This window comes from Lemur catta, chromosome 20, assembly GCF_020740605.2.
Source record: "Lemur catta isolate mLemCat1 chromosome 20, mLemCat1.pri, whole genome shotgun sequence".
Taxonomy (NCBI): domain Eukaryota; kingdom Metazoa; phylum Chordata; class Mammalia; order Primates; family Lemuridae; genus Lemur; species Lemur catta.
Window position 1 is genome coordinate 23,005,813 of NC_059147.1, and position 13,610 is coordinate 23,019,422.

The 13,610-nt window shown below is 48.7% G+C and overlaps 2 protein-coding genes across 8 annotated transcripts in view; one reads left to right on the forward strand and one right to left on the reverse strand.

Moving 5' to 3' along the window:
* Window positions 1-8,344, reverse strand: part of DUS2 (dihydrouridine synthase 2) — a 35,672-nt gene extending 27,328 nt beyond the window's left edge. The window contains exons 1-2 of one of the 7 annotated variants that reach the window (XM_045533440.1): window positions 8,133-8,344; window positions 6,186-6,258 (exon numbers count right to left, since the gene is read on the reverse strand). In XM_045533440.1, coding sequence (XP_045389396.1) covers window positions 6,186-6,258; window positions 8,133-8,271 — 212 coding nt within the window. In that variant the 5' untranslated portion in view covers window positions 8,272-8,344. Of the gene's footprint in view, window positions 1-6,185; window positions 6,259-7,688; window positions 7,856-8,124 lie in introns of those variants that run through there. The other 6 variants (XM_045533438.1, XM_045533442.1, XM_045533443.1 and 3 more) reach the window with 6 other exon arrangements.
* Window positions 8,210-10,121, forward strand: DDX28 (DEAD-box helicase 28). The gene has a single exon (XM_045533447.1). It carries the CDS (start codon window positions 8,279-8,281, stop codon window positions 9,911-9,913), a length of 1,635 nt encoding a protein of 544 aa, XP_045389403.1. The 5' UTR covers window positions 8,210-8,278; the 3' UTR covers window positions 9,914-10,121.
* The last annotated feature ends 3,489 nt before the right edge of the window (window positions 10,122-13,610 follow it).

The window sequence follows — 13,610 nt, forward strand, 5'->3', positions numbered from 1 at the left end:
CAGCCTCAGCAAGAGTGAGACCCCCGTCTCTACCAAAAATAGAAAGAAAAGATTTGGACAGCTAAAAATCTATATAGAAAAAATTAGCCGGGCATGGTGGCGCATGCCTGTAGTCCCAGCTACTCGGGAGGCTGAGGCAGTAGGATAGCTTAAGCCCAGGAGTTTGAGGTTGCTGTGAGCTAGGCTGATGCCATGGCACTCACTCTAGCCCGGGCAACAAAGCGAGACTCTGTCTCAAAAAAAAAAAAAAAAAAAAGAACACATTAGGGGGACCAAGAGTACAAGTAGGAAAGCCAGTTAGAATGCGATTCAGTAACCAATGTGAGAGATGATGGTGGCTCAGACCAGAGAGCTGCTAATGAAGGCAGTCAGAAGCAGTCACATTCTAGAAATACTTTGAAAGTAGAGCCAACAAGAATGAAAAAAAAAAAAAACAAAGAAAATCAAAATCCTATGTCCCAAAGAGTACTATTAATTTATTTATCCTAACCAAATATGGTATCATCTAAACCTGCAGTCCACAGCCCCCAGGCTGCGGACTGGTACTGATATGTGGCATGTTAGGAACCAGTCTACACAGCAGGTGAGCAGCAGGTGAGAGAGCAATGCTTCATCTGTATTTACAGTCATTCCCCCTCGCACGCCATCCCCACGGCCCCCCACCCACCCCCTCTGTGGAAATATTGTCCTCTAGGAAACTGGTCCCTGATGCCAAAAAGGTTGAGGACCACTGATCTAAAGAGTCACAAAGCTAGCTGGGTGCGATGGCTCACGTATGTAATCCCAGCATTTTGAAAGGCCAAGGCAGAAGGATCACTGGAGACAGGAGCTCAAGACCAGCCTGAGGAACATAGTGAGAACTTGTTTATAGAAAAAATAAAAAAAATTAGCCAGGTGTGCTGTAATCCTAGCCTCCTGGGAGGCTGAGACAGGACTGCTTGAGTCCAGGAGTTCAAGGTTGCAGTAAGCTATAATCACACCACTGCACTCCAGCCTGGGCAACAGAGCAAGACCCTGTCTCCAAGAAAAAGAAGAAAAAAAAAAAAAGAAATCACAAAGCTGGACAAGGATTCTCTGCTCAGAGTTAGTGAAACTGTCTCCCTACCTCCAGCCTGGCTTCTGCTTCCACCACTCACCAAAACCACTCTGATTAAAGACACCAAAGACCTCAAAGTTGCTCAATCTCCTAGATCCTTATCTCAAGAACAGCACGTTATTTTGCTAACAGCAAGTGACATGACTGAGCCTTCCTGGGCTCCCCTGACCCCACACTCCTGGTTTTCCTCCCACCTCTGTCCTCTCCTGAAAAGTCTCCTTTGCTAGTTTCATCTCCTCTACTCACATGTGGAAATTCCTCCTTAATCTTGGGCCCTTTTCCCTTCTAATTCCACACATTCTCCCTTGCAAACTTATCTACTACTACCGATTAAAATATCAGCTATTGGCTGGTGATCTCCAAAAGTATCTCCACCCCATTCCAACTGCTCATGACACACCCCACCCTGGATGTCTCATGGGGATCTTACACTAAATATGGACAAAATTAAGTCTTAATCTTCCCTCCCAAGCCTCCTCCTCTGTCATTTATTGATTCAACATAGGCCAGGTACTGTGGCTGGCACTACACATAGAACTGTGAGGGGGAAAAATGATACAGTAGAAGACAGGGCTGTATGAGAGGAACTTACAGCCGTGTGTGACAGTACAACTGTGCACGGCGCTACGAAGGAGCAGGTGTGTGAGGCTATGAGAGCTCATCTCGGCAGGGAAGGGACTGGTGAGGGGTGAGGACAGATTCTCTTGAGAAATAATCTCTGATCCAAGGTCTAAAGTGTGGGTGTTAACCCTTCAACACATGGGGGGAACCTCTCTCCCATTTCACTTATAGCACCTCCATTCGCCCAGTTACCCTTAACCCACACTCCCCACACCCAGTCCATCACGAATTCCCATTGAAATAACCTTCAAACCTAAACTCTAACCCACCTGCTTTGCTCCATCTCCACCCCCACTGCCTCGCACCAAGACACCTCGAGCTGACCTCTTTTTTCTTTTTCTTTTTAACATCTGAAAGCTGAGAACTGTGCACACCTCTTGCCAGGACCTCAGCACTCCCCACATCTACCCTCGCCCCCTCACATCCCTCTCTTCGCAAGAGCCAGCATGGCACCTTAGAAAGACAGCTCTGATACCGCTGTCCCGTTTATACCCTTCAGTGGCTTCCACTGGGTTTAGGACAAATCCCCAAACCCTTCCAATGGCCACAGAGCTCTGCAGGATCAGTCCCCACCCACCCTCAGCCCCACCTTGCACCCCTCCACCTCCCTCTCTCCGCTCTGGCCACCCTGGCCGCCTTTTACAGTCTCCCACACCAAGCTGTCTGCCGTCCTGGGGCCTGCCCACTTGCAGTTCTCTGTCTGCAACACCTTCCCAGACTCACTCACGCACGCCTACACTAGGGTCTCCTTGTCCTTGAAGGCCCCCTTGTCCTTTAATGCCCCCTTTGTGAAGCTGCGTCTCTATTAATATAATCAACTTCGGGCCCCTGGTCACACGTTCCCTTCCAACACCCTGTACTTTACTATGGCTCAGTTACAATCCACGTGTCCACACTGACTGGTGGGGTTTCTTGTTCAACCCCAGCTCCCCTTCTAAACCACCAAGACAACAAGCTCCACAGGACGGGAGCACAGCTGCTGAGTTCACTGCCAGGTTTCTAGCACTGAGTCCAGTGCCTGGCCTTGACTGGCTGTGTTGTGAGGTGTGACTGAACACTCACCTCTCTGGTGGCTGAGAGGACACCCTCTCGTAGGGTGTTTGGCCTGGAAACTCCCTCTGGCACACTGTCAGAGGTGCCTGACATGTCCTGCCTCCTAGAAGTCTCCTCTCAGAACTGGACAGCCCCCATGCCTTTCCCAGGAACTGCTACAGCCACTCACCCAGGTCACACCCAGATCACTGTTTTAGTCACTCATCCTCAGACAATCTCTTGTGCCTTTCCTTTTAAGGGCAGGTCTCCTCTGTTATTCCCAATTTCTTTCCCAGACAGTAACTTTAACCTCAGTTACAGGGACACAATGTCCTGTCAACCAATGAAAAAGATATTAGAGAAAAATATCTCCAAATATGCTGAGTGCATTCAAGAACAAGAAAAAAGGATTACAACTCAGGATGCAGGAATGGCAAATGACACATGCAGCCAGCAAGGGAAGGTTAAAAGGAAGCTTTTATTGGCAAACAGGGGAAGGTTCATGTAAGATGCTTAGAAACAGAGTTCATTGGTTCCAGAGTCTCAAGGCCAAAGTTGTCCTTGGTTCATGGGTAAAGATGGTGTTACTGGACCAGTGTTATTTTGAGAGCATATTATCTGAATCACTGCAGGCCTAAAGAATGTCTAGTGATAAACCTTCTCACACAAATATACCTATATGTGCAAAACCTATGAGCCATGCAAAGCAGGAGATTTGTGAAAGACGTGACGGGATTTCCTGAGGGGTTTGTAGAAATCCCTTGAAAACAGTTATCTCAGACATGGAAGCACGAGCCCCCTCTTCTTTGTGCCTTCGCAGATCTATTTTGTCTGGGTCTGACAAAATTGATTTCATCCTGGTATCTGCAAATATCACAATTCCATTAATTATAATGCTTTCAGGTTAACCATGACACTATTCAGGGAAAACAGTGAGTGGAAAAAACTTTACCATTCCCCTTCCATGTCAATTTCCCCACAGACTAAGACCTTGCTTAAAAAGCAATGTCTTTACAAGTTTAGAGTTAAAATCAAAGTCAGCTCAGATTATAAATTTAGAGAATTATCCAATCTCCCACTCAAAACATGTGTGAATGAGAAAAAACTAAAATGATCTACTATATTTGTAAGAGAAAGAGGTGATATAGTGTTTCATGGTTAAGACCCTGAGCTCTGGAATCAGACAGACTTTCACTGGAAAACCAGCTGTTGCCCGGGCAGCTCAATTAACCCAGATGAGCCTCAGCTTCTCCTTCTGGAATATGAGGCTCCAGGAGAACCTATGTCAGGGCAGATTCCAAGAAGAGTAAATTCCATGATGTACAACAGTTCCCAGCACACAGTAAGGGCTTAATAAGTATGAACTGCTCCCATCATCACGCCTTCACACTGTCAACACACTCCGATGTCTACCGTCATATCAACAAACATCTACTAGCTCTTTTACGATCAAAGCAGTGTGTGAGCTGAAAGGAATGGGAAGAACTAAGCTCTTGACCTCAAGGAGTTTCTCCGCTCTACCCCTGCCGTCATCCATCAGCCGAACCAGGACAACAGTCTCCAAACCAGTCTCTCTCTGCCTCCAGGCTCATCACGCCCATCCATGCTCCTTCCAGCAGCAAGAGGGGGCTTTCTACATACAAATCAGGATGTGATATTTCCACTCCTGAAAGCCTTTCCCACTGTCCTTGGGATTAAGTCTACACTCTTTCACATTGCAAATAAGGTCTGCTCCCTAACCTGCATTCAGAGATGAAAGTCTCATCTTTCATCACTTGCCTCCTGCCCTCTTAACTCCTCCACGGTAAACTTCAGATAGTCTAAATTTATTTCTACTTCCCCAGCTTGGGCTGCTCTCTCAGTACAGACTCTCTGAACAGGCTGCCCCTGCCTAGGAGCCACATCCCTCTTCCTCCACCTGGCTGACTCCCACTAGGCTTTCAGAACCTCAGTATAGACGTCACCTCCTCCAGGGAGCCTTCTCTCACCCACATCTCCCAAACGCTGGGTAAAAGCACCATCTCTGAGCTCACTCCTGTCCTGGCATGGAAAGTACAAGAGTAACTATTTGTCAATTAGCCTCCATCATGACAAGGTGACGGCAAGCACTGTGCCTTGTTCACCACCAGATCCTCATCACAGAGCATACAACCTGGCATAAGGTAGGCGCTTAGTGTTTGCCATAAAAAGAAGTTAACAAGCCAAGAGCAGAGAAAGCTATGATTCTCTTCATGCTTCGGCCACAGAAGAGCTCTAGCACAGCCAATGTGCACTGAAAGTGCCTTGCCCTCCCTCAAGTTTGGTTTCAGAGGAGACGAACGACTACTCCATTCCCTTCCTTGCCCAGAAAAGGACTACAAGCCCTTTATACAATGTGCACTGGAGTTGCCACTTGAGTGAACAACATTCAGGTAAGGAAGCAGCAGGAATTGAAGTTGGGCCAGGACTTTCCATGCCAGGACAGGAGTGAGCTCAGAGATGGTGCTTTAACCCAGCGTTTAGGAGATGTGGGTGACAGAAGTTGGGCCAGATCTGGACAGTGATGGGGAGATAATCAGTAGGCAACAGGGATGCAGCAGTGGCCTTGAGTCAGTGGGTGACATAGCCACAGCTGTGCTTTAGTGAGATCACTCAGACAACAGATGATGGACTGGGGGGCAAAGACAAGAAGGAGGCAGGGGGTTGGGGTAGAAAGGGAGGCAAAGGGTCCAGGTACACTACAGAGGCAAGGGTTGAAGAAAGAACGGCCAGCACCTGCACAACAGTCCTGCTACAGGTAGGAAAATGGAAGGACAGCGAAAGAATACTAACAGCACTTTTTGTTTTTGCATTGCCTTAAAATTCCCAAAGTGCTTCATTTATAACAGTGATTTTCAAGCCTGGCTACAGATTAGACTCATCCAGAGAGGTTTTTAAAAACACCAATTTCTAGGCCTTACCCCACACCAATTAAATCAGAATGTAAACTACACGAGGGCAGGGATTTTGTCTGTTTTTCTCTGTTGGAACAGTGCCTGGCACACACATGATGCTGAGGAAATATTTGTTGAAGGAATTGTATTATAATACAATTATTAACTGAGATCCAAGGAACATACCAAGCTCCTGCTCCCAGGAGCTTACATTTTTCTCACAATAAGTAAACCCTTTCTATTTCTAAAACACTACCAATAATACATGTCTGAATGACAACTGGAAGCTACTCAATGTCTACTATGAGCAGGAGGAAAAGAGAGGGGCCTTAGGCAGTGTCAAATGAAGTGACAAGAAGAAATTTAGGGACATGGGCAGAGGGACAGGCTCAAACTCTACCCCTGTGAGATTTTGAGGTAATCACATTGTAAGGGCTCAAGTGTAATGAGAAAGTAGCTATAGCTATAAACTATCCAGCTACCCGCCCTGAATATTTGAACGAAACCCAAAAGCACGTACATACCTATTATTTTTTTCTGACAATTTCTTCAATGTATCTGTTCTGGTTTGGTGCAAAGCAATTCCTTGTTTTATATCTGAAAAACAGTGCCACATGGAAATGGATGAAATGTATCAGGCCACACGTTAAGGAACTACTGTATTTAGAAGGAGACCTCAGTTCTTGGAAAGAATCATAAAAGTAGCATAGAATCACAAAATCTTGGGGTATCCTTTATATCAACTCCCCTCAATCATATCACCAACTAGTGGTCATTCGGCCTATACATAAACTTTTCAATGACCGACAACTCACCACTCTCAAGCCAGATCTGGACAATTGTAGCTGCCACAGTGATTCTTTATATCAAGTTCAGAAGCTGTCTCACTGTCACCATGGGTTCTAGTTCTGCCTTCTGGAGTAATACACCCCAGAGCTCATCTCATCTTTCCATCTGGCACATTCCTCAAATACAAGAGAACAGATCCTTCTCCCTAAACATCTCTTCTCCAGCTTCACCCTCTTCAATCACTCCTTCTTGTGTTTATGACTGTCAGGGGCCGTAGGTTCCTGATCCTAAGACCATGACAAGCATTGGCATCATTGTGCCTACTATAGACTCTGGGGATGGGGCAGGGACAGTGCAAGAGTCTGACAAATGTGCCTATGTGAAGTGAGAGAACTTGTGGTAACCTCAGCCTCTCTTCAGTCTTCATCCTACACCTGAGTTTCTCAACAGTGCACTACTGACATTTTGGGCCAGATAAATCTTTCTTGTGAGGGGTTGTCTTGAGCATCGTATGACATTGAGCAGCTTCCAGTACCACTTCCCCATATATGGCAACTAAAAATGTCTCCAGCCATTGTCAAATGTGTATGTGGGCCTGGGGGTGGGGAAGGAAAGAAGGAGCTAAATTACCCTCACCTAGAACCAACACTATGTCCAATGACTGTTCACTCATCACTACTCAACACTCTCTCCTCCACTGGTTTGACTGGCAACTCTCCAAAAGGTTTACTCATGTATCACAATGGTACTTTTAAAAGTTTGTTATCTTTATAATGGTATTTGATGAACTAAAACCCTTTCTCCAGATGTTAAGAATCTCCTAGGTAGTTAATCCATAAACATTTACCTTATCTCCCACCCCAAGCATGGCAAACTATAGAGAAGATCAGACATCCATTTTTCAGATCTGTTCAAGAAGTACGAATAGTGTAGTTCTTATTATTACAATCTGAAAACTTAAATTCAAGTAAAATATTCTGCCTGGCCAGGGCTATGTGAGATAAGCCACATACCTGATCACTTCAAAGGGGTAGCAGGACCCTCCTTACTGCTATTCAAACAACTTAGGTATCTAACTGGGAAGTCAGTGGAGATGAGCAGGCTACAAAAGTGGTGAATTCAGGATGAGAAGTTGGGAGGGGTGACAAGGGAGTGGAGAATGAACTTTGGCCAAAAAAGAAAGGGAAACAGTGTGAAGAAGAAATGACTGTGTTAGAAATAAAGCCTGAGGACCTTACCTCTCACTGGAGACACAGAGTAAGTTGAAGGCCACCTGCTAGCACGCTTGGCTGTCAGCCAGAGGGGTGGCGGGGTTGAGCCTAGATCTCTGACTCTCCACCCTTGTCTGGGCCCCTAGACCTGACCATTCTTTCAGACTCTCAAAACACGTATTACCAGACCTTGTGCAGGGACCACATCTGGGAAAACATCACTGCACCCTCGGAGTTTACTGGGGGAGTCCCAACACTGGACAGGCTATCACAGGGACAATGAGAAACGACAAAGAAGAATCGCAGGGACCAGGTACTCCACTGCCAGAAGCACTCCACCCTCCTGGTCCATGGGGGTCAAGGCCCCACCGCCTCCTTGTATCGCCGGCCCCAATCCTGCCTCCACCGCGCTCCCTTCCTCAAGGTTGGCCCAGTTCTGGAAGTCGCCAACCGGTGTACGAACCTACAGACCTCGCAGCCGAACTCTGAAGATTTTCCCTCCTTGCTCACGTTTCTCCAGCTCCTCAAGTCTTACTGAGCCGCGCCAGCCACCGTACGCGAGGCGGCGGCGCGTCCGTGACGTCACTGCTGCGAGCCTCTTCTGCACCATAGCGAGTATGGCTCTAGCACGGCGGTTCCGGCTGCTGTCGCTCACGACTCGATTGCTCCTGGCGCCCCGACGGGACCTGGCGGTCCGCGGTCCCGACGAGCCCCTGCCGGTGGTGCGCATTCCGCTGGCTCTACAGCGGCGGCAGGAACAGCTGCAGAGCAGGCGGCGGAGCCGCCGGACGCCGGTGCTGGTGCGACCTGGACCGTTGCTGATCTCGGCGCGGCGGCCCGAGTTTAACCAGCCCGCGCGCCTCACGCTGGGCCGCTGGGAGTGCGCGCCGCTCGCCTCGCGTGGCTGGAGGAGTCGGCGCGCGCGTCGGGACCACTTCTCGATCGAGCGCGCGCAACGCGAGGCGCCAGCGCTGCGGAACCTCTCGTCCGAGGAGGGCAGCTTCGCGGACCTGGGTCTGGAGCCCCATGTGCTGCGCGCACTCCAAGAGGCCGCGCCCGAAGTGGTTCGGCCCACAACCGTGCAGTCAAGCACCATCCCCCCGCTACTTCGCGGCCGCCACATCCTCTGCGCCGCGGAAACCGGCAGTGGCAAGACTCTCAGCTACCTACTACCGCTGCTTCAACGGCTTGTGGGGCGGCCAAGCCGACCAAGCCTGGACTCCCGCCGTATCCCTGCTCCCCGAGGCCTGGTCCTTGTGCCTTCCCGAGAATTAGCCGAACAGGTGCGGGCCGTGGCCCAGCCCTTGGGCAGCTCCTTGGGCCTGCAGGTGCAAGAACTAAAGGGAGGCCATGGCATGCGTAGGATCAGGCTACAGCTATCCAAACAGTCTTCAGCAGATGTGCTAGTAGCCACTCCTGGGGCTCTGTGGAAGGCCCTGAAAGGTCGACTGATCAGCCTGGAGGGGCTCTCCTTCTTGGTGTTGGATGAGGCAGACACGCTGCTGGATGAAAGCTTCCTGGAACTGGTGGACTACATCTTAGAGAAGAGCCATGTAGCAGAAGGCCCAGCTGACTTGGAAGACCCCTTCGATCCCAAAGCTCAGTTAGTGCTGGTGGGAGCCACATTTCCCGAAGGTGTAGGCCAGTTGCTGAGTAAGGTTGCCAGCCCAGACTCTCTCACCACCATCACCAGCTCCAAGCTCCACTGTATCATGCCTCATGTCAGACAGACATTTATGAGGTTGAAGGGAGCAGAGAAGGTGACTGAGTTGGTGCAGATCCTCAAGCATCATGACAAAGCAGACAGGACTGGGCCTTCAGGAGCTGTCCTGGTGTTCTGTAATAGCTCTAGCACTGTGAACTGGCTGGGATATATTCTGGATGACCACAAAATCCAACACTTAAGGCTGCAGGGGCAAATGCCAGCCTCAATGAGGGCAGGCATCTTCCGGAGCTTCCAGAAAGGCTCCCGAGACGTACTTCTCTGCACAGACATAGCCTCTCGGGGCCTGGACAGCATCCATGTGGAGCTGGTTGTCAATTATGATTTCCCCCTCACCTTGCAAGATTACATCCACAGAGCAGGGAGGGTTGGCCGTGTGGGGAGTGAGGTTCCAGGCACTGTCATCAGCTTTGTAACCCATCGCTGGGATGTGAGCCTGGTTCAGAAGATTGAGCTGGCAGCTCGCCGAAAGAGAAGCCTTCCAGGACTAGTGTCCTCAGTGAGAGAGCCATTGCCTCAGCAAAGCTGATTTTGGCTAGCTTAAAAGTGCTGCTAGAACAAGACTCTTTCCCAGTGTCCTGGGCATGTAAGCACACTTCTCAGCTGGGGGCTCTGGGCTGCCCTGTCACTCCATGAGGGCCAGATGAGCTGGTATATGACTGGGAAGGGTAAGCTACTGAGCATGGCTCTCTGTAGTCTTTCACATGACATACGAAAAATAAACTGGATTTTTTTTACTTTGTATTATGTCATAATTTCTAACAATGGTGATTTTATGTGTCTCCCCTAGTAATAATTACTACCGGGACAGCATTCGGTGGATTCTGAGGATTCACACCCCAAACCTCCACATTTATAGGACAAAGGCTCTTTTAGTTGATGTTTTAATTTGTAAACATTTAGGTTTTATCTTCTGCCTCCCAAAAGGTATGTATTAAGGCCCCAGGGGCAGGGAAGTGGAATGTGACCAACAATAGAATTTTTCCTCACCAACTGCGCAAGGCAAGCTTGGGCACTTGGTGAAATCACTGTGAGAAGTACTGGCAGAAAAGTAAAAAGCAGGCTGACATAGAAGTATTGCTTATTGTGTGCTTCCAGGCTCTGCCTTCTATCCCAACTCTTCGTGGTGGAGAAGAGGGGTGATAATTAAACTGTTTTACAAAACTGGCAAAATAGCACATAGCATTCTCTTGCTGTCTCCTGGCTGCCAGTGTCTGTGGCATTATATAAGCTTTTCTTGGAGTAAAGAACAGTTGAGAATCAAATATATTCCACAAAACAAAAATACTTGCATGCTGAAAAGGATAAGGTGGCACAGGACAGAAACAGACCCAGGGCAGCATTTGCCAAAAGAATATTGCACTGAATGTGCAATTACAGCTCTCCTCATATGAAGATACTGAGACAAAAGGATTAAAGAACATGGGCAAGATCATACAAGTAAGTAGGATTGAATCTAGTCTGTTTGCACCAAGGGTTCTGTTCTTAACTACCATGCTAGCTTTTCTCAAATGTGATTCCTGTGTAGAATAACTATCCATCTCTCTTTTCCTGGGATATTCTTTTTTTTTGCTTGATGTAGTTTTTAATAATGCCTGCTTTGACTCCCAATTTAGACAATTTGGTCACTCTATCCATGGATCACTGTAGTAGAACTGCCCAGGAAACATTAAAAGTGCAGATTCTTGGACCCCACTCCAGATGGGATTGAGCTCTCTCAGAGCTGGACCAAGAATCCTATTTTTGTAAGCTCCTCAGGAGATTCTCAGGGACTCCTAAATTGATAAACCATTTCTGTGCTGTGCTGCTTTCACCAGAGTCCCAGTCAGGTATCAGTGAGGCCTAGTACCCCTGCCAGATGTGAGGGATGCTCCCAAACATACTCTCTCCAGAGGCTTGGAGAATGTGTCATGCTGGCCCTCCTGTCAGGACAAACCTCCCTGGGAACCCTCCCCTTCAAATTTAACCTCCTACCATTCCCCCCACAGACTGCTCCAATTGGGCCTTGACTTCTGTCCTAACATACCACACTAATTCAAGCAACTTGTGGGGGAAGGTGCTATGATTCTCAACCAGAGTTGGCTAACCTGCAGAATAGTTCACACAGTCTCTACTACCTGGGTGCATCCCCTTTGCAATAGCCCTGCTAAATAAATATTCCATGTTTGCTTTTTCAAGGCCAGTAACAGGGAGACCCTTCCTAAAGGTTATATCTTTTTGCCAGGAAGTTCTTGGCCACAATGAACCAAAGGCTGCCCCTGGTGTGGGCCTGAGCAGGCTAAGGGCAGAGTTGTCTGTTTCATCCTGTGAGTCAGACCAAATGCTCTCTCAGTAACACCTCTGCGCAGTGTAGACCTGGCTCTCCTCCTGGGCCACACTTCTTCCTGTCATGGTGAGGGGACTTCTTGACATTGTTTGCCTTTTTTGAAGAGAGGAGAATGTAATCATAAGGTTGCCATTTTGTATTGTGAACTTGTCATGAAATCGTTTTGAATTTGATGCTTCAGGTTCACCAAGCCTAAGCAACATAGTGAGACCCCATCTATACAAAAAATATAAAAATTAATCAGGTGTAGTGGCCCGCGCCTGTAGTCCCAGCTACTCGGGAGGCTGAGGCAGGAGGATCACTTGAGCTGAACAGTTCAAGTTTGCAGTGAGCTACAATGATGCCACTGCTCTCTAGCCTGGGCAACAGAGCAAGACCCTGTCTCAAACAAAAAAAAAAAAAAAAACAAATAAAACATCATTCCCACCTTGTGAAGTCAAATTTGAGACCCTCATTTTGCCTTGGAGCACCTTTAACATCCCTCCCAGTGTTCATCACCTTGAAAGCAATGAGCTTGTCCTCGCACTCGTTATCACCAATGAATATGGAGCCACAACGTGAAACCCTACTGTTAAGCACAATGTCTCTCTACTGCCTGTGTGGCCTTGGCCAGGCCCCCAACCTCTTGGATTTTTTGAGTCCTCAGTTGGAAAAACGTGAGGGCTCTATGAATTTACATTTTGGGCAGAACAAGGTTGAGTAGAGCTTCCCTGTGCTTTTATTCCCCCCAGGGGGAATGTCTGCCCTCTCCTTTCCATGTGTCCAGATCTCACTTGCCCTTGAGACGCACCTCCAAGGGGCCTACCCTGATCCCCTAGTCCATCTAAATCTCTGCCTCTCCAACTGTTGAATGCTTAGGGTCAGGGCCGTGCAAGCTAACTGCCTCTCAGGTTAATCTTGCCTCTCTGGCCAATCTCAGAATTTGAGTGTCTCTTGCCCTTCTGGGGTCACTAGGGCTGTCTGTGCCAGCCCACAGGTGTGCTCCACAGGAAGTGGCTACTTGACTAGGGCGTGGGTGGGAAGGGCCAGATGTGAGGGCCCAGGCAGGGTTCCTCTCTGCCTCTGCCTTACTCTCCTCCACAAAACTCCAAGGGCCTGAAGCCTGCCCCTCCACTCACAGATTGCTTATGTGACCTCACTGGGCAGTGATGACCTCACAGGCCTTCTCAGTTTCCATGGCAGGGTAACTATGGAAACATGGTACCCTTGGGGAAACTGCCCCACCATTTCTCTTGGAGATACCAACCTGTTTGGTTGCCTGAGAGAGAATGTCTGACCGGATCTTATATATTAACTCTAACTTGTCCTCTGTCCCCTGGGAGGGCTGCATGGCAGGTAGGTATCTGGACAGGAGGCACTGGTGTGCACACAACCTCACTTAGCTGCTACTTTGGGCTTGCCCACCCCTCCAGAACTTCCCTAGCCACATGTACTACCAGTGGCCTGGGGCCCCTTCAGGGACCCACAGTGTTCCTGCTCACTGCTGAGGGCAAGCGAAATGCCAGCTCCGACAGAGCAAGTGTTCCTAAAGGTTCTCATCTTTTCAAATTGAGCCTTCCCTTTTGAACACAAGATGTTTCCAGTCAGACCCTTTCCTGACTGGCCTCTTAGCAAAAGCCAAATGTGGTTTTGCGGGCAAGTGACAAATGAAGCAGTTTGAGGCAGAGTTGTCGAGGGACGCTCATGAACCTGCCCCCAGACCCAGGCACCTTTGCTGTGCTGTCCTGAAGACACATCCCAGTCCCAGCCCTGGGGACAAGGACAACATCACTTAGCTGGGAAGAAGGGAGAGCCAAGGGGAGTGACTGAGCACTGCTGAGACTAGAGGCCTGAGGAAGTGGTGTCCCAGGAGGTTGGGTAGATGTGACAAGGCTTCTTGAGACTAGACATGGTACCCAGG

Excerpts from the sequence above, each read along its gene's own strand:
- DDX28 (XM_045533447.1), top strand. The coding sequence starts at position 8,279 with ATGGCTCTAGCACGGCGGTTCCGGCTGCTGTCGCTCACGACTCGATTG.